The 21,909-nt window shown below is 38.8% G+C and overlaps 1 protein-coding gene across 1 annotated transcript in view; it reads right to left on the bottom strand.

Moving 5' to 3' along the window:
• Window positions 1-21,909, bottom strand: part of MUC19 (mucin 19, oligomeric) — a 68,735-nt gene that overhangs the window by 29,819 nt on the left and 17,007 nt on the right. The window contains exons 29-67 of the mRNA XM_017855253.1: window positions 19,204-19,236; window positions 18,881-18,934; window positions 18,690-18,743; window positions 17,476-17,520; window positions 17,157-17,210; window positions 16,960-17,013; window positions 16,514-16,546; window positions 16,188-16,241; window positions 15,986-16,039; window positions 14,287-14,340; window positions 13,194-13,247; window positions 13,003-13,056; window positions 12,451-12,504; window positions 12,299-12,352; window positions 11,475-11,528; window positions 11,269-11,322; window positions 10,456-10,509; window positions 10,251-10,304; window positions 9,326-9,379; window positions 8,796-8,828; window positions 8,470-8,523; window positions 8,279-8,332; window positions 7,723-7,767; window positions 7,572-7,625; window positions 6,580-6,633; window positions 6,131-6,163; window positions 5,815-5,868; window positions 5,628-5,681; window positions 4,692-4,745; window positions 4,166-4,198; window positions 3,870-3,923; window positions 3,679-3,732; window positions 3,132-3,185; window positions 2,980-3,033; window positions 2,174-2,227; window positions 1,976-2,029; window positions 1,534-1,566; window positions 1,229-1,282; window positions 1,034-1,087 (exon numbers count right to left, since the gene is read on the bottom strand). Of these exons, the coding sequence (XP_017710742.1) occupies window positions 1,034-1,087; window positions 1,229-1,282; window positions 1,534-1,566; window positions 1,976-2,029; window positions 2,174-2,227; window positions 2,980-3,033; window positions 3,132-3,185; window positions 3,679-3,732; window positions 3,870-3,923; window positions 4,166-4,198; window positions 4,692-4,745; window positions 5,628-5,681; window positions 5,815-5,868; window positions 6,131-6,163; window positions 6,580-6,633; window positions 7,572-7,625; window positions 7,723-7,767; window positions 8,279-8,332; window positions 8,470-8,523; window positions 8,796-8,828; window positions 9,326-9,379; window positions 10,251-10,304; window positions 10,456-10,509; window positions 11,269-11,322; window positions 11,475-11,528; window positions 12,299-12,352; window positions 12,451-12,504; window positions 13,003-13,056; window positions 13,194-13,247; window positions 14,287-14,340; window positions 15,986-16,039; window positions 16,188-16,241; window positions 16,514-16,546; window positions 16,960-17,013; window positions 17,157-17,210; window positions 17,476-17,520; window positions 18,690-18,743; window positions 18,881-18,934; window positions 19,204-19,236 (1,962 nt within the window). The remainder of the gene's footprint in view (window positions 1-1,033; window positions 1,088-1,228; window positions 1,283-1,533; window positions 1,567-1,975; window positions 2,030-2,173; window positions 2,228-2,979; window positions 3,034-3,131; window positions 3,186-3,678; window positions 3,733-3,869; window positions 3,924-4,165; window positions 4,199-4,691; window positions 4,746-5,627; window positions 5,682-5,814; window positions 5,869-6,130; window positions 6,164-6,579; window positions 6,634-7,571; window positions 7,626-7,722; window positions 7,768-8,278; window positions 8,333-8,469; window positions 8,524-8,795; window positions 8,829-9,325; window positions 9,380-10,250; window positions 10,305-10,455; window positions 10,510-11,268; window positions 11,323-11,474; window positions 11,529-12,298; window positions 12,353-12,450; window positions 12,505-13,002; window positions 13,057-13,193; window positions 13,248-14,286; window positions 14,341-15,985; window positions 16,040-16,187; window positions 16,242-16,513; window positions 16,547-16,959; window positions 17,014-17,156; window positions 17,211-17,475; window positions 17,521-18,689; window positions 18,744-18,880; window positions 18,935-19,203; window positions 19,237-21,909) is intronic.

Genomic DNA, 21,909 nt, shown 5'->3' on the forward strand with positions numbered 1-21,909 from the left:
ATTGCTTTTGGTGTTTTAGACATGAAGTCCTTGCCCATGCCTATGTCCTGAATGGTACTACCTAGATTTTCTTCTAGGGTTTTTATGGTATTAGGTCTAACATTTAAGTCTCTAATCCATCTTGAATTAATCTTCGTATAAGGGGTAAGGAAAGGATCCAGTTTCAGCTTTCTACTTATGGCTAGCCAATTTTCCCAGCACCATTTATTAAATAGGGAATCCTTTCCCCCATTTCTTGTTTCTCTCAGGTTTGTCAAAGATCAGATGGCTGTAGATGCCCAGCACCATTTATTAAATAGGGAATTATTTCCCCATTTCTTGTTTTCGTCAGGTCTGTCAAAGATCAGATGGTTGCTGATGTGTGATATTATTTCTGAGGGCTCTGTTCTGTTCCATTGGTCTATATCTCTGTTTTGGTACCAGTACCATGTGCAATAATTTTGCCAGAGGGAGTGGGGACAATCTCAGGGCTGGCCACAAATTGCCTTTGCTTGGATGTCCTCTCTTAAAAAAAAAAAAAAAAAATGCCAGCACCTACCACATTGGAACTTGGAATTAGAAAGTGACAGGATTCATTATCTTTATTCTTTGCCCAAAACAAGCAAGAAAATGGCTGATGATGAAGGTGAGGAAACTGTGTTTTCTCAATGTGCCAACAAGCTCTTTTTTAGATGTTTCTAGACCCAGGAGTTGAATCTGTATATGTCTTCCATGCACCATTTCTATCTCAGAAAACTTAATGACAAAAATTTCATTATCTCAATTACTTCCTTTAGATATCAATGAGAGAAAGAAAGACATTTCTCTCCAATCACCCAACTGATTCTCTGTGCCTCAGCTCCATGGTGAAGTCTCCCTGAAGCAGAGGAAAGGACGATAAAGGAGGCTGAGTGTCACATTTGGTAATTAGGTAAAATCCTGCCAATATGATAATGCTTGTTCTGAAAATACTCTTCACAAGAAGTACAAACATTAGATGTGATTCAGGCAACGTTGTCTACTGAGCAGCAGGTCGTGCTTCATCAGGGCTCACCTGCAGTGGGTCCAGTGCCAGTCACTCTGCTTGCTCCAGGAGAAGTTGTAGCTGCTGAGAGAGTGAAAAAAGTATGGAAAACATTCTGGGATTTAGAAAGGGAATGGTCCGCTTTTGCACAGAGGCAGCGAAAAGAAAGACACATTATTGTAGAAAGCATCCAAGAAATGGTTCTGTGCCAAATTGTGTACTTACCTGTGCTGAAACTTCCAGGAGCAACTGTTGTGCCAGGTGCCACCCCAGAGGTGCCTGAAACACAGAGGGATTGAGGTGACCATGATGAGTGAGTAAGTCAAATGAACACCTGAATCTAAAAGGTATATACTATATTTATTTTCTATACGAGAAGTCATTTTCCCTGAGGATATGGCAGTTGGTGAACTAGATGCATTTGCTGGTTGTCAGTGCTTCACAACTAGAGCAGATAGACAGTGTCCTCAGCTTCAGGCACTTTTGGAGTTTGATAAAAGGGAAACTAGATGGACTTCCCCAATGCTTACCTGCTTGCTTTCCTGGTGCTGCAGTGATGCCTGCTGTGAGATAGAAAGGAGTGGGGAAATGTTTTAAATGTGCTGAAACCATCAGATGTAGGAGAAGATAAAAAGCAAGAAAATGTGTAAGCACGCACACACATATAAACGCATGTGTCCTGGGTCCATGAGGCTCTTTTGTATTTCACACACTTTCATGGAAAACTTTCTGAATTCCACCTCAAATGCTAGTGACAGTTGTAACATGAATGGAGAAATTCCATTCCATCCTTAGACATAAAGCTGTCAGTCTCCATTCTAGAATTATTATAATTCAAAAAAAAATTGTATCTCCACCAGCAAAACTATCTTGAATCACTTCCAGCAGCTCTAAATAAAACACAGACTCTCTCATGAAAAGCTTAAGAGACCTAACATTTATGATGCCAAATCAGGGGCTGTTTCTTCTCACCGGTTTTGAATCCAGTTCCAGAAGTACCAGTCTCTTCAATGGAAGTTGTGGCCTCTGAGGGAAGAAAGAGCATGGTAAAGTCTATGAATGTGGAATACTGGGAGAGGATACTTGGGTGAGATTTTATCATAGCAGCCCTAAAATATATAGAATGACATTTGATGTTAAGTACGACACATTTCATTCTTGTTAGACTACCTGTGTTAGAACTTCCAGATATAATGGTCATTCTAGAAGATTCTCCCGTGATACCTGAAATGGAAAAAGAAAATGGAAATGGAATAATAGAGCATTGTCTCCCAAATTAGGCTTAGAAGGATCAACATGGCAACCCTAAAGCACTGAAGCCCTTTCCTGAGAACATTCTATTTCTATAATGAATGGAAAATGAACAACTTTCTAGCACTTCATTTTCCAGGCCAAGCAGAGATGAATGTGTTGCTACTGGGTTTCTCTTTCACTATGTCACAAGGATAGAATATAGTTTAAATCACCCTAATCTGTTTCCCTTCTAGGAGCATATCCCCCTTGTATGACAGAGGTGCCTACAGAGGAAACAAAGCATAATTTTATCTTTATAAGTAGAACTCTTTGATACAACTTGGGGCATTTTATAATCAGTTGTCTTCATGAAGCTTTCTGGTGAGGGGAGAGAGGAAACAAACATCTTGTAAAAGTAAATGAGAAAAATGACAGAAAGTGTCAAGCTGTGGGTGGAAAAGTACACTGGGAAAACAAGGACTGGAAGTTCTGGAAGGTTGGAATACATGCAATAGACTCTCAAGCATCCTATCAGAAAAAAATGTCTCCATAAGCCAGGATACTGGAGATAGCCTGGCTGAGCCATTTGGGGTCATGGAATCACAAGCAGAATCACGGGCCAGGTAGATATGACATAATATGGCCCCAGAGAAAATCCCCCTCCCTCAAAAACCTTCATGTTATTGTGCACTGCAGCCACCCAAATAGAGAGATGAAAGCAGGCCTCAGCCTGACAAGCTCACCTCCTGGTGGGCCTGCTCGGGTGGTCCGGTTGCCTCCTGAGAAAGTTGTGACCTCTGAGAGAGAAAGGAATTGGAGGTATAATGACTACACATCACATTCTGTGGCTTTCAGAGACTAGACTGCTCAACGGGTCATGATTAGAATTCTCGACCTGTTTGGGCACTTCCAGCTTCCAGAGTTTTGCCAGAGATGCCCTCAGTAGTACCTGAAATAAGAAAAGATTATGTGGTCAGTTGGTCAATTTGTCCTCCTTAATGATATGAGAATAAGCTATTAAAGGAAAAAGAAAATACTTATTTGCATCAATATGCTAAAAATTTATTTTTCTGGATTTTGTATTTTAGGAGTTAATCCATTTACTGCCCATGGAACATACAGTTTCCTCAGCAAGTTTACAAACATCACAACTGAGGCCCTTTTTTAAAGTTCAGACACAGAGAGATAGATTTGGGCTCAAGTCACCTCTGTAACTATCAGGAATGGGTCGCATGATGCCCTGATCAAGTGTCTTTAGGCCCAAGGCAGATATAAGGAGGGAAAGTTGAAATTTATGAACCATATTTAATGATGTTAAATATTGAATACCTGCTGAATTTGTGTCTAATATGCCAGATATGGGAAATTCAATGAGTTCTGCTATATTTCTAGCAACACATGGGAAACTTACAAATTACACTTAGTTCCTTAGGAGAGCTCACCTGTGACTATTTCAGCACTTGTTATTCCACTTTCTCCTACAGAGGTTGTGGTCTCTGAAAAAGACGGAAAAAGAATAGCAGTGAGGGCAAAGATTAGAAGAATCTGAGAAAAGTATGGTAGAATTGCCCAGGCAGACACCCCACTGAGGAGCCTTTTCCAAGCAGTGGTTCCTCCCAGCCTGGTGCTTTACCTGAGTTGGAGCTCCCAGGGGCAACTGTTGTAGCAGAGGGCACTCCAGCTGTGCCTAGGTAGGAAAAAAGAGAAAGATGGGCACTCTTTTGTAACGCTTAGAAGAATGTGGCAAGCAACATGCCTGTCTTTGTCTTTGGAGCAGGAAAAGACACTTCCTGGACCTATAACTGACAGGAGGACAGACATGTTTTGTGTTTTCTGTGTGCCTTTGCAAGGCCAAGGATAATATGACTGCCCTGATGATTTATTTTTACGAATGTCGAAGGTCATATAAAGGGCATTTGTGAAATCTACCTGTCTTACTTCCTGGTGCTCCAGTGGTGGCTCCTAATAAAAAGAAAAAAAAAAAAAAAGAAGAAGAAGGATGAGAAGGAAAGAAAGAGAAAGGAGAAAAAAAGAAAATTTTGAATTTTTATCTCTGAAGTGAAGTATGACAACCTAATGGTTTCTATGCTGAATACAAGTCAACACTATGATGATAAACAGACTATGCTCTTCTCAAAGGGAAATAATTGCAGAGCTGAAGCTACTGCAACTCTCCTCTCCAGAGGCCTAGAACCCTGAAGTTAGTCTCTAAGAAGGGAAAGCCTTCAGGAAATTTGGGCCCACATGTTTACAAATCTAGATCTAAGAAGAAATTCTGTTTCCCCTGAAATATTACAGCCCTAAAAGAAATTTAGAGCTGCACTCCACATTAAAGGTATTCTTTGAATCATCAATGCAAATTTTCTGTAACTTAAAAACTCATTGTTAAAAAATGTTTCCTCTAAGAAATCTATCAAAATACAACAATAAATAATGAATACTACAACATATTTACCTGATTTTATTTCAGTTCTAGTGGTGCCAATTCTACCTAGGGAAGTTGTAGTCTCTTAAAGATGGAAAGAAAACCAAAATTAATTGAGTATTAAGGAAGAGGGATGAGCTAAGTGGATGTCAAGACATGCAATAAACCTAATTCAAAATGTCTTGTCACCTACTATTAAGTCAGAAGAGAAATCTTTCTGACTGTAAACGTGATGGAAACCTTCAATATCCAAGTATAATTGTCAAATGGTGAGGTAAAACATTTTCAAATCATATTGTTCTTAATTGAAATGTAAGTGTTTCTTAATTGGAATAAGTTATTTAAACTTAATTTCAAAAGGTATACGGTCAGAACTCATAAATGATTGATATGCTTATTACTATTATCATCATTATTTATTGCTTTAAATATTAGATTTTTCACATGCAAGAAGTTTGCCAGTGGCTGCCACATTGAAAGTTGGAATTAGAAAGTGATAGGAATCAAAATCTGAATTCTTTACCCGTAATAAGAATGAACATGTCATATCATGAAGGTGTGGGAACTATGTGTTTTCTCAAAGTTCCAAGAAGCTCTTTTCAGGGGCTTCTAGAACCAAGATTTTACCTACATATGTTTTCCACGCACCATTTCTGTCTCACAGAAAATTTAATGACAAAACTTTCCATAACTCAATTATTTCCTCTAGATATCAATGAGAGAAATAAAAACATGTCTCTCCAATCACACAACTGATTCTCAGTGCCTTAGCTTCATGGTGAAGTCTCCTTGGAACAGAAGAAAGAAAAACAAAGGAATTTGAGTGTCGGGCCTTTAGTCATTTAGGTAATATCCTGCCTATCTGGTAATCCATGTTCAGAAAAGACTCTTTACACGAAGTACAAATACTGCATGTGATTAAGGCAATGTCTACTGGGAAGGAGGTAGTGGATTGTCCGTGCTTACTCGAAGTGGTTCTAACCCCAGTCATTCCACTTGCTCCAGGAGAAATTGTGGCTGCTGGCAGAGGAAGGACATGAATAGAAAAGATTCAGGGGGCATGGAATGGAATGGTGATGATTCTGCATTGAAACACTCAAAGACATTATGGCAAGCACCCATGAAGGGATTCCCCACCACACAGTGGACTCACCTGTGCTGAAACTTCCAGGGGCAACTGTTGTGCCAGGCGCCACCACAGAGGTGCCTGAAACACAAAGGGATTGAGGGGACCATAGTGATTCAGTAAGTTCTAGGAAGGCCAAAATCTTAAAGGGATATGCTGTATTTATGTATTTATTTATTTCCTACAACATACGTCTCTCTCTGAGCATGAGACTGATGGTGAACTATATATATTTGCTTGCTTTCAAAAATTCATAACCAAAGCACATAGAAAATGTTTCTAACTTCAAGCACAACTACAAAGTTGATAAAAGGGAAACTAGATGCATTTTCTCGATGCTCACCTGCTTGCCTCCCTGGGACTGAAGTGATGCCTACTGTGAGGTACGTAAGAAGAAAGAAAAAAGATTTAAATGTGTTGAAACTTCAGATGTTGGAGAAAATATTGGGAAAGCCAGTTGTAAGATACATACACACATATGCATGCATGCACCCTGGTTCCATGGGGCTCTTTCCTACCTTACACACATTCACACATGTACACACAGAAAACTATCTGGCTTCCAGCTCAAATGCTGGTGGTAATAGTAACACAACGGGAAAACCCTTCCCATCCTCAGCCTCAATAGAGGGAGACTCAATTTTAGAATAAGTAGCCTTTCAAAAAAGATTTCTCCCTAGTAACAAAGCTATATTGAATCACTTGCAGTGTCTATAAAAACCACAAACACCCTCAAGGAAAGTTAAAAGACCTAATCTAGATGACCCCAAATTAAGGGCTTTTTAGTCTCACCAGTTTTGAATACAGTTCTGGAAGGACCAGTCTCTTCAATGGAAGTTGTGGGCTCTGAGGAAAGAAATAGAGTAGGGAAGTCTGTGAATTTGGAATACTGAGAGGAGATACTGGGGTGTTATTTTATCACAGCAACCCTAAAAGAGATATCATTACATCTGACATTAAATATGAGCACTTTATTTTTGTTAAGCTATGTGTGTTAGAACTTCCAGATATAAGGGTTGTTCCATAAGGTTCTCCTAAAAAGAAAAAGGGGTAAATGCAGCAATAGAGCATTTTCTCCCCATTTATGCTTGGAAGCATCAATGTGGCCCTAAAGCACTAGAAGCCCTTTCCTGAGGATACTCTGTCTCTATAGTGAATGGAAAATGAACAACTTCTAGCACTTCATTTTCCTTGGCCAAACTGAGATGGATGTGTTGCTGCTGGGTTTCCCTTTTACTATAAGGCAAAGGTAGACTAGGGTTTAAATCACCCTGACCTGTTTCCCTTCCAGGGACATATCCTCCTGATATGCCAGAAGTGCCTACAGGAGAAATACAGCATGGTTTTAACCTTAAGCAGGACTCTTTGATACAGCTAGGGGCATTCAAATAATCAGTTGACTTCACAAAGTTTTCTCATGAGGGGAGAGAGAAAATTAACATCATGTATAGCTAAATAAGAAAAATGATAGAAAGTGTCCAGCTGTGGGTGGAAAGGTAAATTGGGTAAAGGACAGCTGGACATTCTGGAAGGATGGGATAAGTGTAATAGACTACCAAGCCTCATATCAGAAAAAAATGTCTCCATAAGTCAAGATACTAAAGACAGACTGGCTGAGTCATCTGAGATCATGGAATCACAAGCAGAATAACTGACCAGATATAGGACACAATATGGCCCCAGAGAAAATCCCCCTCCCTCAAAAGCCTTCACATTATTTGTTCCCTGTATCCACCCAGAGAGAGAGATGATGAGAGCCTCAGGCCTCAGCCTAACAAGCTCACCTCCTGGTGGTCCTGCTCGGGTGGTCCCGCTGCCTCCTGAGAAAGTTGTGGCCTCTGAGAAAGAAAGGAATTGGATGTATGAAGACTGCACAGGACATTCTGGGGCCCCATAAGCTGTATTGCCCAGGGCACCATGTTCAGAATTCCTGACCTGTGTGGGTACTTCCAGCTGCCAGAGTTTTGCCCTCAGTAGTACCTGAAATAAGAGAGGATTGTGATTAGTTGGTCAATCTGTTGTCATTAATGAAATGGCTATAGACTCCTACAGAAAAAAAAATCATTTTTTATTAAACACACCAGAAAATTTATTTCTCTAGAGTTTTTGTTTTGTTTTGTTTTTAAGAGTTAATCCATATACTGCCCATGGAACATATAGTTCCTTTGGCAAGTTTATAGAGAAAGTCCTCTACCATGGAGTTCCTTCTTTAGGGTATTGTTACAGATAGAGAGATTTGGGCCCACATCACCTCTATAACTGTCAGGGAATGAGCTCCATGATGCCCTGATGAAGGGTCCTTAGACCCCACAGCAAAAGACATAAGGAGGAAATGTTGATGTGTCTGAACTATATTTATTGATGTTAAATATTGATCATCTGCTAAATGTTTTTCTAATATGCCAAATATGGGAAATTCAGACTTTTGCCATATTCTAGCAAGACATGGAAAATCATAGCAATGTATACTTCGTTCCTTAACTGAGCTCACCTGTGGTTATTTCAGCTCTTGTTTTTCCACTTTCTCTTAAAGCAGTCATGGCCTCTGCAAAAGAGGGAAAAATAATAGCAGTGAGGGCAAAGATTTGAAGAATCTGAGGAAAGCATGGTAGGATCACCCAGGCAGACACCTCATTGGGGAGCCCTTTCCAAGTACTGGTTCCTCCCAGTCTGGTGCTTTACCTGAGTTAGAGCTTCCAGGGGCAACTGTTGTCACAGAGGGCACTCCAGCTGTGCCTAGATAGGAAAGAAAAGAGAAAGATCAACATAGAGACCCTTTTATGACCCTTGAAAGAATGTGGCTGACAGCATGTCCATCTGTGACTTCAGAGCAGGAAAAGACGCTTCCTGCTCCTATAACTGACAGGAGAGGCATTTTCCATGTGTATTGTGTTCCTTGGCAAGGCCGAGGTTAACGCAATGGCTAATATGCTTGTCCTTTTTTTCTTTCTTTTTTTTTTTTTTTTTGCCAATGTTGAAGGTCATTTGAAAGGCTTTCGCAAGTTAACCTGTCTTACTTCCTGGTGCTCCAGAGGTGGCTCCTAATGAAAAGAAAAAGAAGGAGAAGAAGGAGGAGGAGGAAAGAAAGAGAAATAAGGAAGAAAAAATATTTTTGAATTTTTATCTCCAAACTAAAATATGGGCATCTTAATGATTTCTACACTGATTTGAAGCTAGTACACTAATGTTATATAGACTATGCTCTTTTCAAAGGGAAAACTATTTCAGAGCCAGAGCTGTTATTGTAACCCTTCTCTGCAGAGTCCTAGACCCCGAGGTTAGCATCTGAAAAGAAAAGCCTTTAGGAAATTTGGACCCACATATTTACAAATCCAAATCCAAGAAGAATCTCTGTTCCCCTTAAAATATTACAGCTTTAAAGGAAATTTAAAACCACTTCCACATTAAGGTGATTTTGCATTATCAATGCAAATTTTCTGTAACTTAAAATTATTTCAAAATTAAAAGATCATTAAAATGTTTTTCTCTACAAAATCTATCAAAATACAACAATAAATATAAATACCCCAAAGTCTACCTGATTTTATTTCTGCTCCAGTGGTACCACCTCCTCCTAGGGAAATTGTGGTTTCTTAAAGATGAAAAGAAAACTAAAATTAATTCAGTATTAAGGAAGAGGGATGAGCAAGTGGATGTCACTACATGAGATAAGCCCAATTCAAAATGTCTTGTCAGCTACTATTAAGTCAGAAAAGAAAACCTACTGACTGTAAAAGTGATGGAAACCTTTAATACACACATTTAATTGTTAAAACGGGGAGATAAAACATTTTAACTCACATGGGTCTTAGTTGGACCTTAGTTATTTCTTAATTGGAATAAGATATGTAAAATTCTTAATAAAAAAGGGTATATAGTAAGGAACGCATAAATGATAGATATGCTCACTATTATCATCATTATTTATTGCTTTAAATATTATACTTTTCATGTGCAAGAATTTTGCCAGTGGCTATCAAAAAATGAACTTGATATTAGAGAACAATGGGAATCAATATCTCAATCTTTACCCATAATGAGAAAAAAATGGCCTGCGATGGGGTAAGAGAGCTATGTTTTCTCAGCGTGTCAATAAGCTCTTTTCAGAGGTTCTAGAATCAAGAGTTAATTTATATATGTTCTTCACACCATTTATATCTCATGGAATATTTAATGACAACCATTCCAAAAACTCAATTACTTCCTTTAGATATCAATGAGAGAAAGATATTTCTTTCTAATCACCCAACCGATTCTCAGTGCCTTAGCTCCATGCTGAAGTCTCTTTGAGGCAGAGGAAAGGAAGATAAAAGAGTCTGAGGATTTGACATTTGGTTATTATGTAAAATCCTGCCTATCCAGTAATCTTTGTTCAGAAAATGCTCTTCACAGGAGGTAAACAGTAGATGTCATTCAGATAACCTTGTCTACTGGGAAGCAGTTAGTAGTTCATCAGTGGTTACCTTCAGCAGGTCCAGCCCCAGTGGTTCTACTTGCTCCAGGAGAAATTGTGGCTACTGAGAGATGAGGGACATAAATGAAAAAGATTCAGGGGCCTAGGGATGAAATGGTGGTGCTTCTGCATAGAAGCACCAAAGGAAAGACATTATTGTAGCAAGCACTCAGGAAATGATTCCTGTGGAATCAGTAAAGAAACTGTGGACTCACATGTGCTGAAACTTTCAGGGGCAACTGTTGTGCCAGGTGCCACCCCAGAGGTACCTGAAACACATTATATCTCTTTTAGAGTCAGGTCTTCATTTGACTTACTGACCATTATGACTCAGTAAGTCAAGTGAAGACCTGACTCTGAAAGGGATATAATGTATTTATTTGCCATAACTGAAATCTCTTTTTTTGAGGTTATGGCAGAGGGTGAACTAAGTGTATTTGCTTGCATTCGACAATTCATAACCAAAGCAAATAGAGAAATACTGTTTGCAACTTCAGGTGCTTCTCCTGGAAATTTAATAAAAGGGAAACTAGATGCATTTCCCTAAGGCTGACAAAACTTGCTCCCCTGGCACTGCAGTGATGCCTGCTATGAGATAGAAAGTAGGGGAAATAAGGTTTAAATGTGCTGCAAACTAGATGTAGGACAAAATATTGGCAAAGCAAAGTTTTATCCATATACAGATACACACATATGCATGCATGCATCCTGGTCCATGGGCTTTTTTTCTATTACACACACACACACACACACACACACACACACACACACACACACACACAAAGCATTCTGAATTCCAGCTCCAATTCTGGTGATAGGTGTAATACCACTGGAGACATCTCAACCCATTCTCAGACCTGAGGCAGTGAGGCTCAATTCTAGAATTAGTAGATTTCCAAAAAAAAATTATCTCTATAGCAAATTCATTTTTAATTACTTGCAATGTACCTGAATAAAATATAAACACTCTTAGGAGAAGCATGATTCCTAATCTTGATGACCCCAAATCATGGACTGTTGATTCTTACCAGTTTTGAAGCCAGTTCCAGAAGTACCAGTCCCTTTTGTGGAAGTTGTGGCCTCTGAGGGAAAAAAAAAAAGTAGGAGAATAGTGACATCCGGGAATTTGGAATACCACAGAGGATATTGGGGTATTCTTTTATAATAGCAGCCCTAAAAGAGATATCATGACATCTGACATTAAATAAGAGGCATTTCCTTCTTGTTAAGCTACCTGTGTTAGAACTTCCAGATATAATGGTCGTTCCAGACAATTCTCCAGTGGTACCTAAAATGCCAAAAAAGGGAAATGGAGTAATAGATCATTATCTCCCCAGGTTAGCTTGGAAGCATCCGTGTGTGGCCCTAAAGTACTGGAAGCCCTTTCCTGAGGACACTGTGTCCCTATAGAGAATGGAAAATGAACAATCTCCAAGCACTTGATTTTCCAGGCCAACCTGGGCTGTGTGTGTTGCTACTGGGTTTCCCTTTCTCTATGAGGCAAGGGAAGAATAGGGCTTAAATCACCCTGACCTGTTTCCCTTCCAGGAACATATCCCCCTGGAGTAACAGAGGTGCCTACAGGAGAAACAAAGCACAATTCTATACTTATAAGCAGGACTCTTTGATACAACTTGGAGCATTTTAATAATCAGTTGTTTTCATGAAGTTTTGTAGGAGGGGAGAGAGGAAACAAATACCATGTGTAAGTACAGGAGAAAAATGATAGAAAGTGTCTCAAACCGTGGGTGGAAAGGAAAACTGGGTAAGGAGAGTTGAAAGTCCTGGAAAGTTGGAATATACGCAATATACTCTCAAACAATCAGAAAAAAATGTTTCCATAAGCCAGGACATCAAAGACAGCCTGACTGAGACACCTGAGGTCATGAATTCACAAGCAGAATAACTGACCAGGTTGATATGACACACTATGGCCACAGAGAAACTGCGGGACCCTCCCTCAAAAGACTTTCACTGCATTACTGTTCATTACTGTTCACTGCAGCCACCCAGATCGAGAGCTGATGAGAGCCCCAGGCCTCAGCCTGACAAGCTCACCTCCTGGTGGTTCTGCTCGGGTGGTCCCGCTGCCTCCTGGGAAAGTTGTGGCCTCTGAGAGAGAAAGGAATCGGAAGTATAAAGATTGGACAGGACATGCTGGGTTTCCCAAAGCTGACATTGCCTAAGGGGCCATATTCAGAATTCCTGACCTGTGTGAGCACTTCCAGGTTCCAGAACTTTGCCAGAGGTGCCCTCAGTAGTACCTGAAATAAGAAAGGTGGTCAGCTAATCAATCTGTTGCTTCTCATGAAATGGGCATGGGTTCTTAAAGGAAAGATAATAACTTTGTTTCTTCAATATACCAGTACATTTATTTCTCTGGGCTTTCTAGTTTTAAGAGTTTATCCATATATTGCTCGTGGAACATATAATTCCCTCAACGAGTTTACACAGAAAGTCCTCCACCACTGAGATCCTTTTTTAGGATTTAGTTACAGGGAGATAGATTCAGACCAAGTCACCTCTATAACTGCAAGGGAATGGGCCCCATGCTAGCCTGATGAAGAGGACTTTGACACAGGGAACAAGACACAAGGAGGGAACATTGAAGTGTTGGAACCCTATCTATTGATGTTAAATATTGAACATCTGCTAAATATTTGTAATATGCCAAATGCTGAAAAGCCAAAGAATTTTGCTGTATTTCAAGTGAGACATGGGAAGTTATTACAAAGTATACTTAGTTCCTTAACAGAGCTCACCTGTGATTATTTCGCCACTTGTTTTTCCATTTTCTCCTACAGAAGTTGTAGCTTCTGCAAATGAGAGAAGAGGAATAACAGTGAGGACAAAGATTTGAAGAATCTGAGAAGAGTATGGTAAGATCACCCAGGCAGACAACTCACTGAGGAGCCCTTCCAAAGCAGTGGTTCCTCCTAGCCTGGTGCTTTACCTGAGTTGGAGCTCCCAGGGGCAACTGTTGTACCAGAGGGAACTGCAGCTGTGCCTAGGTGGGAAAAAAGAAAAGATCAGCATGGGAACAATTTTGCGATCCCTGGAAGAATGTCGGTAACAAGTCTATCTGTGACTTTGAAACAGCAAAAGATACTTTCTGAACCTATAACTGACAAAAATATAGACGTGTTGCATGTCTATCGTTTGCCTTTGTGAAGCCAAGTTTAACATCATGGCTAATATACCTGCCAATCTTTGCCAAGATTAAAGGTCATATCAAAGGCTGTTTCCATATTTACCTATTTTACTTCCTGGTGCTCCAGTAGTGGCTCCTAACGAAAAGAAAAAGAAGGGAGAAGAGAAGGAGGAGGAGGAAGATAAGAGTAGGAAGAGGAGAAGGAAGAGAAAGAAGAGAAGAAGGAAGAGGCAGAGGAGGAAAAAAAGAAGCCGGGGGAGAAGAAGCAAGAGGAGGAAGCAGAGGAGAGGAGGAGAAAGAGGAGAAGGAAGAGGAGAAAAAGGATGAAGAAGAGAGAGAAAAGAAGAAGAAAGAGGATTAGGTAGAGAAGGAGGAGAAGAAAGGAACAGGAGAAAAGGAAGACAGAGGAACAGGAAGACAAGAAAAAGGAGGAGGAGGAAGCAGAGAAGGAAGAAGAAGAAAGATTTCGAATTTTTTCTTTGAACTAAAATGTGACATCTTAATGATTTCTCTGCTGAATAGAAATCAGTACTGTAATGTAACATAGACTAAGCTCTTTTCACTGGAAGAACCATTTCAGAGCCAGAGCTATTATATCTGCTCTCTCAAGAGGCCTAGAACCCAAGGGTTCGTCCCTGAGAAGGGAAAGCCATTAGGAACTTTGGGGCCAAGTGGTTTCAAATCCGAATCCAAAAAGTATTGCTGGTTTCCCCGAAATACTATAGCCCCAAAGGATATAAAACTGTATTCCACATGAAAGGGACTTTTGCTTTATCTTTGCACATTTTACATAATGTCATATTTCAAAATAAAAGGCTTAACTGTTTTCCCTAAGAAATCCATGAACTTGGAATCAAACTATAACAATAAAAAATGAAAATATCCAAATCTTCACCTGATTTTATTCCTGCTCCGGTGGTACCACTTCCTCGTAGGGAAGCTGTGGTCTCTTAAAGATGGAGAGAAAACCAAAATTAATTGAGTATGAAGGAAGATGGGTGAGTTAAGCTGATGAGACTACATGAAACAAATACAATTCAAAATGTCTTATCATCTACCACTAAGTCAGAAAAGAAGCCCTTTTCCATGCAAAAGTGTTTATCTTCAAGACACAAGTTTAATTGTCCATTTTTAACTCATGGATCTTCTTTGGACCTTAGGTAGCTGCAATGGTAATAAGGTATATAAAGGCCATATATGATATGTATATAGCAAGGAAATCATAAATGATCAATATGCTCATTACTGTTAACATCATTATTTATTGCTTTAAGTATTAGACTTTTCATGAGAAAAAATTCTGCCAGTGACTACCAGTGTGTAATAATTCCAGTGTGGGAATAGAAATAGGAATCAATATCTCAATTCTTTACCCATAATGAGAAAGAAAATGGCCTAGGATAGGATAAGAAAACTATGCGTTTCCTCAATGTGTCAACAAGCTCTGTTCAGAGGTTTCTAGAAGCAGGAGTTAATCTGTATATGTTTTCTACACATCATTTGTATCTCATGGAATATTTAATGAATAAAATGTCAGTAACTCAATCACTTCATTTAAATATCAATGAGAGGAATAAAAACATTTATCTTCAATCTCCTAACTGAATCTCAGTGCCTTGGCTCCATGGTGAAGTCTCCTTGAAGCAGAGGAAAAGAAGGTTAAAAAGTTGAGTGTCTGGCCTTTAGTTATTAGGTAAAATCCTGCCTATGTGATAATCTTTCTTCAGAAAATGCTCTTCACAGAGAGTACAAACAGTATTAAGAAAGAGGGATGAGCTAAGCTGACGTCATTACATGAGATAACCTCAATTCAAAATGTCTTGATACTTTCTATTAAGTCAGAAAAGAAGGCCTTCCGAATTTAGAAGTAATGAAAACTATAAATAAACAAGTTTAATTGTGAAAATGTGAAGATACATCATTTATAAATTTATTTTACTAATTGAACCTTAGATATTTTTTCATTGGAATAAGATATGTAAACCCGTAATTAAAAAAGCAGATACAGTGTGGAACTCATAAATGATTGACATGCTCATTACTATTATTATCATTATTTATTGCTTTAAGTATTCGATTTTCATGTGTAAGAATTTTTCCAGTGGTTACCACATTGGAACCTGGAATTATAGAGGTATAGGAATCAGTATTTTTACTCTTTGCACATAATGAAAAGAAAATAGCCTTCGATGGGGTGAGGTTAATCTGTGTTGTCTTAATGTGTCAAAAAGCATTTTTTCAGAGGTTTCTAGAACCCGAAGTTAATCTATACTTTTTCATGTACCATTCCTATAGATTATTTAATGAGAAAAATTTTAATAACTACTGTTTTCTTTATATATCACTGAAGGAAAGAAAGACCTTTCTCTCCAATCACACAACTGATGCTCAGTGCCTTAGCTCCATGGTAAAGTCTCCTTGAAGCAGAGGAAAGGAAGATAAAGGCATTTGAGTGTCCAACTTTTACATATTAGGTAAAATCTTGCCTATTTGTAAAATTTTTTTTAAATGCGCTACACAGGAAGTACAAATGGTAGATGTGATCAAGGCAAAGTGACCTACTGGGAAGGAGGTAGTGGATTGTCAGTTCTTACTTGCAGTTGTTGTAACCCCAGTCATTCCACTTGCTCCAGGAGAAGTTGTGGCTGCTGGGAGAAGAAGGACACAAATGGAAAAGATTCAGGGGACAGGGTATGGAATGGAACGGTGGAGCTCCTGCATAGAAGCACCAAAAGGAAAGACATGTTACTGTAGCAAGCACCTGTGAAAGGATTCCCCACCACACTGTGGACTCACCTGTGCTGAAACTTGCAGGGGCAACTGTTGTGCCAAGAGATACCCCAGAGGTGCCTGAAACACAAAGAGACTGAGGTGATCATGGTGAATGAGTAAGTCAAATGAAGAACCGAATCTAAAAGGAATATGCTCTATGTATGTATATATTTATTTATTTATTTATATGCCACCACAGAAATCTCTCTCTGAGCACGAGACAAATGGTGAACTACATGTATTTGCCTGTTTTCAACAATTCAAACCAAAGCACACAGAAAATGTTCCCAACTTCAGGCACACCTGGAAATTTGATAAAACAAAACTAGATGCATTTCCCCAATGCTCACCTGCTTGTTTCCCTGAGGCGGAAGTGATGCCTGCTGTGAGGGAGAAAGAAAGAGGAGGGAAAAAATGGCTTAAATGTATTAAAACTTGAGACATAAGAAAAAACATACTGAGCCAGCATTTTATTCACATATACACTTGTAAATGCATGCGTCCTGGATCCATGGGACTCTTTACTGTTTCACATACACACACGGAAAACTTTCTGAATTCCTCCTAAACTGCTAGCAATAGTTGTAATACAAATGGAGAAATTCCATCCCATCCTCAGAAATGGAACAGTAATGCTCCATTTTAGAATTAGTAGATTTTAAAAAAATGTATCTTCACCAGCAAATCTATTTTGAATCACTTGCAATGTCCTAAATAAAATAAACATAAACTCTCTCAAGAAAAGCTTGAGACATCTCATAATTATGATGCCAGATCATGGGTTGCTTCTTCTCACCAGTTTTGAATCCAGTTCCAGAAGTACCTGTCCCTTCTGTAGAAATGGTGGCCTCTGACGAAAGAAAGAGGAGAATGAAAAGGCTGGGAATTTAGAATACTGGAAGAAGATATTGGGATATTACTGTATCATAGAAGTCATAAAAGAAATATGACATCTGACATTAAATAAGAAGAATTTACTTCTTGTTAAGCTACCTGTGTTAAAACTTCCAGATATAATTGTCATTCCAGACAATTCTCCAGTAGTACCTAAAATGTCAAAAAAAAAAAAAAAAAAAAAAAGGTGGGGGAGAAGGAAATAAAGGAATAGAGCATTTTGTCTCCAGTTAAGCTTGAAGCATCAATGTAGCCCTAAAGCACTGGAAGCCCTCTCCTGTAGACAGTATTTCTATAGAGAATGGAAAATGATCACCTTCCTAGCACTTGATTTTCCAGGCCCACACGATGGATAGGTTGCTGCTGGGATACACTTTTACTAAGGCAAGGGGGGAATAGGGCTTTAAATCACCCTGACCTGTTTTCTTTCCAGGAACATATCCCTCTGGTGTGACAGAGGTACCTACAGGAGATATAAATCATTGTTTATAAGTAGGACTGTGTGATACAACTTGGGGCATTTTAATAATCAGTTGTCTTCCTGAAGCTTTCTAGTGAGGGGAGAGAGGAAATCAACATCATGGATAAGTATATGAGAAAAATGATAAAAAGTATCAAGCTGTGAGTGCAAAGGCTGGGTAAGGGGAATAGGAAGTCCTGGAAGGTTGGAATGTATGAAATATTTTCTAAAATGTTTAATCAGAAAAAAATAATGTCTCCATAAACTAGAATAGTGCAGACAGCTTGGCTGACAAGCCAAGTCATGAAATTTACAAGTCTAATAACTAACCAAGGTTGATATGACACAATATGGCTGAGGAGAAAATGCAAGCCCTTCCTTCAAATGCCTTCATATTATTTGTTCCCTGTACCCACCCCGACAGAGAGATGATGAGAGCCCCAGGTCTGGGCCTGCTGGGCTCACGTCTCGGTAATCCTGCTCGGGTGGCCCCGCTACCTCCTGAGAAAGTTGTGCCCCCTGAGAGAGAAAGGAATTGGAGGTATGAAGACTGCACAGGACATTCTGGGGTCTCATAAGCTGTACTGGCCAAGGGGCCATGTTCTGAAGGTGCCTGACCTGTGTGGACACTTCTGTCTTTCAGAGTTCTGCCAGAAATGCCCTCAGTAGTACCCCAGATAGGAAAGGATCATGGGCAGTTGGTCAATTTGTTGCGCCTTATGATATAACCATAGGCTCTTAAAGAAAAAAAAAAACTTTTTTCTTCAATACAACAGAAAATATATTTCTCTGCTGTTTCTATTTTAAGGGTCAATCCATATATTATTCATATAAACTATAATTCCCTCAGCAAGTTTACAGAGAAAGTCCTCTACCACCAAGTTCCATTTTTTAGGGTTTAGATACAGAAAGATAGATTTGAGACCAAGTCACACATATAGCTGTCAGGGAATGGGCCCTATGATATCCTCATAAAGGGACTTTAGAGCCAAGGCACAAGAAACAAGGAGAAAATGTTGAAGTGTCTGACCTATATTTATTAATGTTAAATTTTGAACATCTAAATTTTTGCTTAATATGCCAAATATGGAAAATTCAAAAAAATGTGTCATATTTCAAGCAAGACATGGAAAATTATAACAAAGTACACTTCGTTCCTTAACAGAACTCACCTGTGATTATTTCAGCTCTTGTTATTCCACTTTCTCCCACAGAAGTTGTGGCCTCTGCAAAACAAGGAAAAAGAATAGCAGTGAGGGCAAAGATTAGAAGAATCTGAGAAGAGTATGGTAGGATCACCCAGGCAGACACCTCATTGAGGAGCCCTTTCCAAGCAGTGCTTCCTCCCAGCCTGGTGCTTTACCTGAGTTGGAGCTCCCAGGGGTGACTCTTGAACCAGAGGACACTCCAGCTGTGCCTAGGTAGAAAAGAAAAGAGAAAGATGAACATGGGAACTCTTTCATGACACTTGGAAAAATGTGGCCAACAGTATGTCTACTTGTGACTTTGAAGCAAGAAAGCACACTTCCTGAAATTATAACTGACATAGGGACTAACAGGTTTCAGGTTTATTGTGCGCCTTTGAAAAGCCAAGGGTGATGCTGTGGCTAATATTCCTGCCCTGATTATTATTACCAAGATTTGGTCAAAGTTGAAGGTCATATGAAAGGCTTTCCCCAAGTTTACCTGTCCTACTTTCTGGTGCTGTAGTGGTGGTTCCTAATAAAAAACATAAGAGAGAAGGAGAAAAAAGAGGAGGAGAAAACAAGAAAGAACAAGAAGGAAGAAAGACAATTTTGAATTTTTATCTCTAAACTAAAATATGACATCTTAGTGATTTCTACAGTGTAGAAATCAGTATACTAATGTTATACAGACTATACCCTTTTCAAAGGGAAAACTTTTCAAAACCAGAGCTATTAATGCAAGTCTCCTCTCCAGAGACCTAGAACCCTGATGTTAGTCTCTCAGGAGGGAACGACTTTAGAAATTTTGGTCTCAAGAGTTTACAAATCCAAATCAAAGAGCAAACTCTGTTCTCTTGAAATATTACAGCCTCAAAGGAAATTTAAACCCACACTCTACATTAAAAGATTCTCTGCTTTTCTGTAATTTAAATTTATTTTCAAATTAAAAGCTCATTAAAAAAGTTTTCTCTGAGAAATCTATCAAAGTACAACAATAAATATAAATACCCCAGAGTCTTTACCTGATTTTATTTCTGCTCCAGTGGTGCCACTTCCTCCTAGGGAAGTTGTGGTCTCTAAAAGATGAAAAGAAACCAAAATTAATTGAGTATTAAGAAAGAGGGATGAGCTAAGCTGACGTCATTACATGAGATAACCTCAATTCAAAATGTCTTGATACTTTCTATTAAGTCAGAAAAGAAGGCCTTCCGAATTTAGAAGTAATGAAAACTATAAATAAACAAGTTTAATTGTGAAAATGTGAAGATACATCATTTATAAATTTATTTTACTAATTGAACCTTAGATATTTTTTCATTGGAATAAGATATGTAAACCCGTAATTAAAAAAGCAGATACAGTGTGGAACTCATAAATGATTGACATGCTCATTACTATTATTATCATTATTTATTGCTTTAAGTATTCGATTTTCATGTGTAAGAATTTTTCCAGTGGTTACCACATTGGAACCTGGAATTATAGAGGTATAGGAATCAGTATTTTTACTCTTTGCACATAATGAAAAGAAAATAGCCTTCGATGGGGTGAGGTTAATCTGTGTTGTCTTAATGTGTCAAAAAGCATTTTTTCAGAGGTTTCTAGAACCCGAAGTTAATCTATACTTTTTCATGTACCATTCCTATAGATTATTTAATGAGAAAAATTTTAATAACTACTGTTTTCTTTATATATCACTGAAGGAAAGAAAGACCTTTCTCTCCAATCACACAACTGATGCTCAGTGCCTTAGCTCCATGGTAAAGTCTCCTTGAAGCAGAGGAAAGGAAGATAAAGGCATTTGAGTGTCCAACTTTTACATATTAGGTAAAATCTTGCCTATTTGTAAAATTTTTTTTAAATGCGCTACACAGGAAGTACAAATGGTAGATGTGATCAAGGCAAAGTGACCTACTGGGAAGGAGGTAGTGGATTGTCAGTTCTTACTTGCAGTTGTTGTAACCCCAGTCATTCCACTTGCTCCAGGAGAAGTTGTGGCTGCTGGGAGAAGAAGGACACAAATGGAAAAGATTCAGGGGACAGGGTATGGAATGGAACGGTGGAGCTCCTGCATAGAAGCACCAAAAGGAAAGACATGTTACTGTAGCAAGCACCTGTGAAAGGATTCCCCACCACACTGTGGACTCACCTGTGCTGAAACTTGCAGGGGCAACTGTTGTGCCAAGAGATACCCCAGAGGTGCCTGAAACACAAAGAGACTGAGGTGATCATGGTGAATGAGTAAGTCAAATGAAGAACCGAATCTAAAAGGAATATGCTCTATGTATGTATATATTTATTTATTTATTTATATGCCACCACAGAAATCTCTCTCTGAGCACGAGACAAATGGTGAACTACATGTATTTGCCTGTTTTCAACAATTCAAACCAAAGCACACAGAAAATGTTCCCAACTTCAGGCACACCTGGAAATTTGATAAAACAAAACTAGATGCATTTCCCCAATGCTCACCTGCTTGTTTCCCTGAGGCGGAAGTGATGCCTGCTGTGAGGGAGAAAGAAAGAGGAGGGAAAAAATGGCTTAAATGTATTAAAACTTGAGACATAAGAAAAAACATACTGAGCCAGCATTTTTATTCACATATACACTTGTAAATGCATGCGTCCTGGATCCATGGGACTCTTTACTGTTTCACATACACACACGGAAAACTTTCTGAATTCCTCCTAAACTGCTAGCAATAGTTGTAATACAAATGGAGAAATTCCATCCCATCCTCAGAAATGGAACAGTAATGCTCCATTTTAGAATTAGTAGATTTTAAAAAAATGTATCTTCACCAGCAAATCTATTTTGAATCACTTGCAATGTCCTAAATAAAATAAACATAAACTCTCTCAAGAAAAGCTTGAGACATCTCATAATTATGATGCCAGATCATGGGTTGCTTCTTCTCACCAGTTTTGAATCCAGTTCCAGAAGTACCTGTCCCTTCTGTAGAAATGGTGGCCTCTGACGAAAGAAAGAGGAGAATGAAAAAGGCTGGGAATTTAGAATACTGGAAGAAGATATTGGGATATTACTGTATCATAGAAGTCATAAAAGAAATATGACATCTGACATTAAATAAGAAGAATTTACTTCTTGTTAAGCTACCTGTGTTAAAACTTCCAGATATAATTGTCATTCCAGACAATTCTCCAGTAGTACCTAAAATGTCAAAAAAAAAAAAAAAAAAAAA

This window comes from Rhinopithecus bieti, unplaced genomic scaffold, assembly GCF_001698545.2.
Source record: "Rhinopithecus bieti isolate Rb0 unplaced genomic scaffold, ASM169854v2 scaffold_1070, whole genome shotgun sequence".
In the NCBI taxonomy this organism is placed as follows: Eukaryota; Metazoa; Chordata; class Mammalia; order Primates; family Cercopithecidae; genus Rhinopithecus; species Rhinopithecus bieti.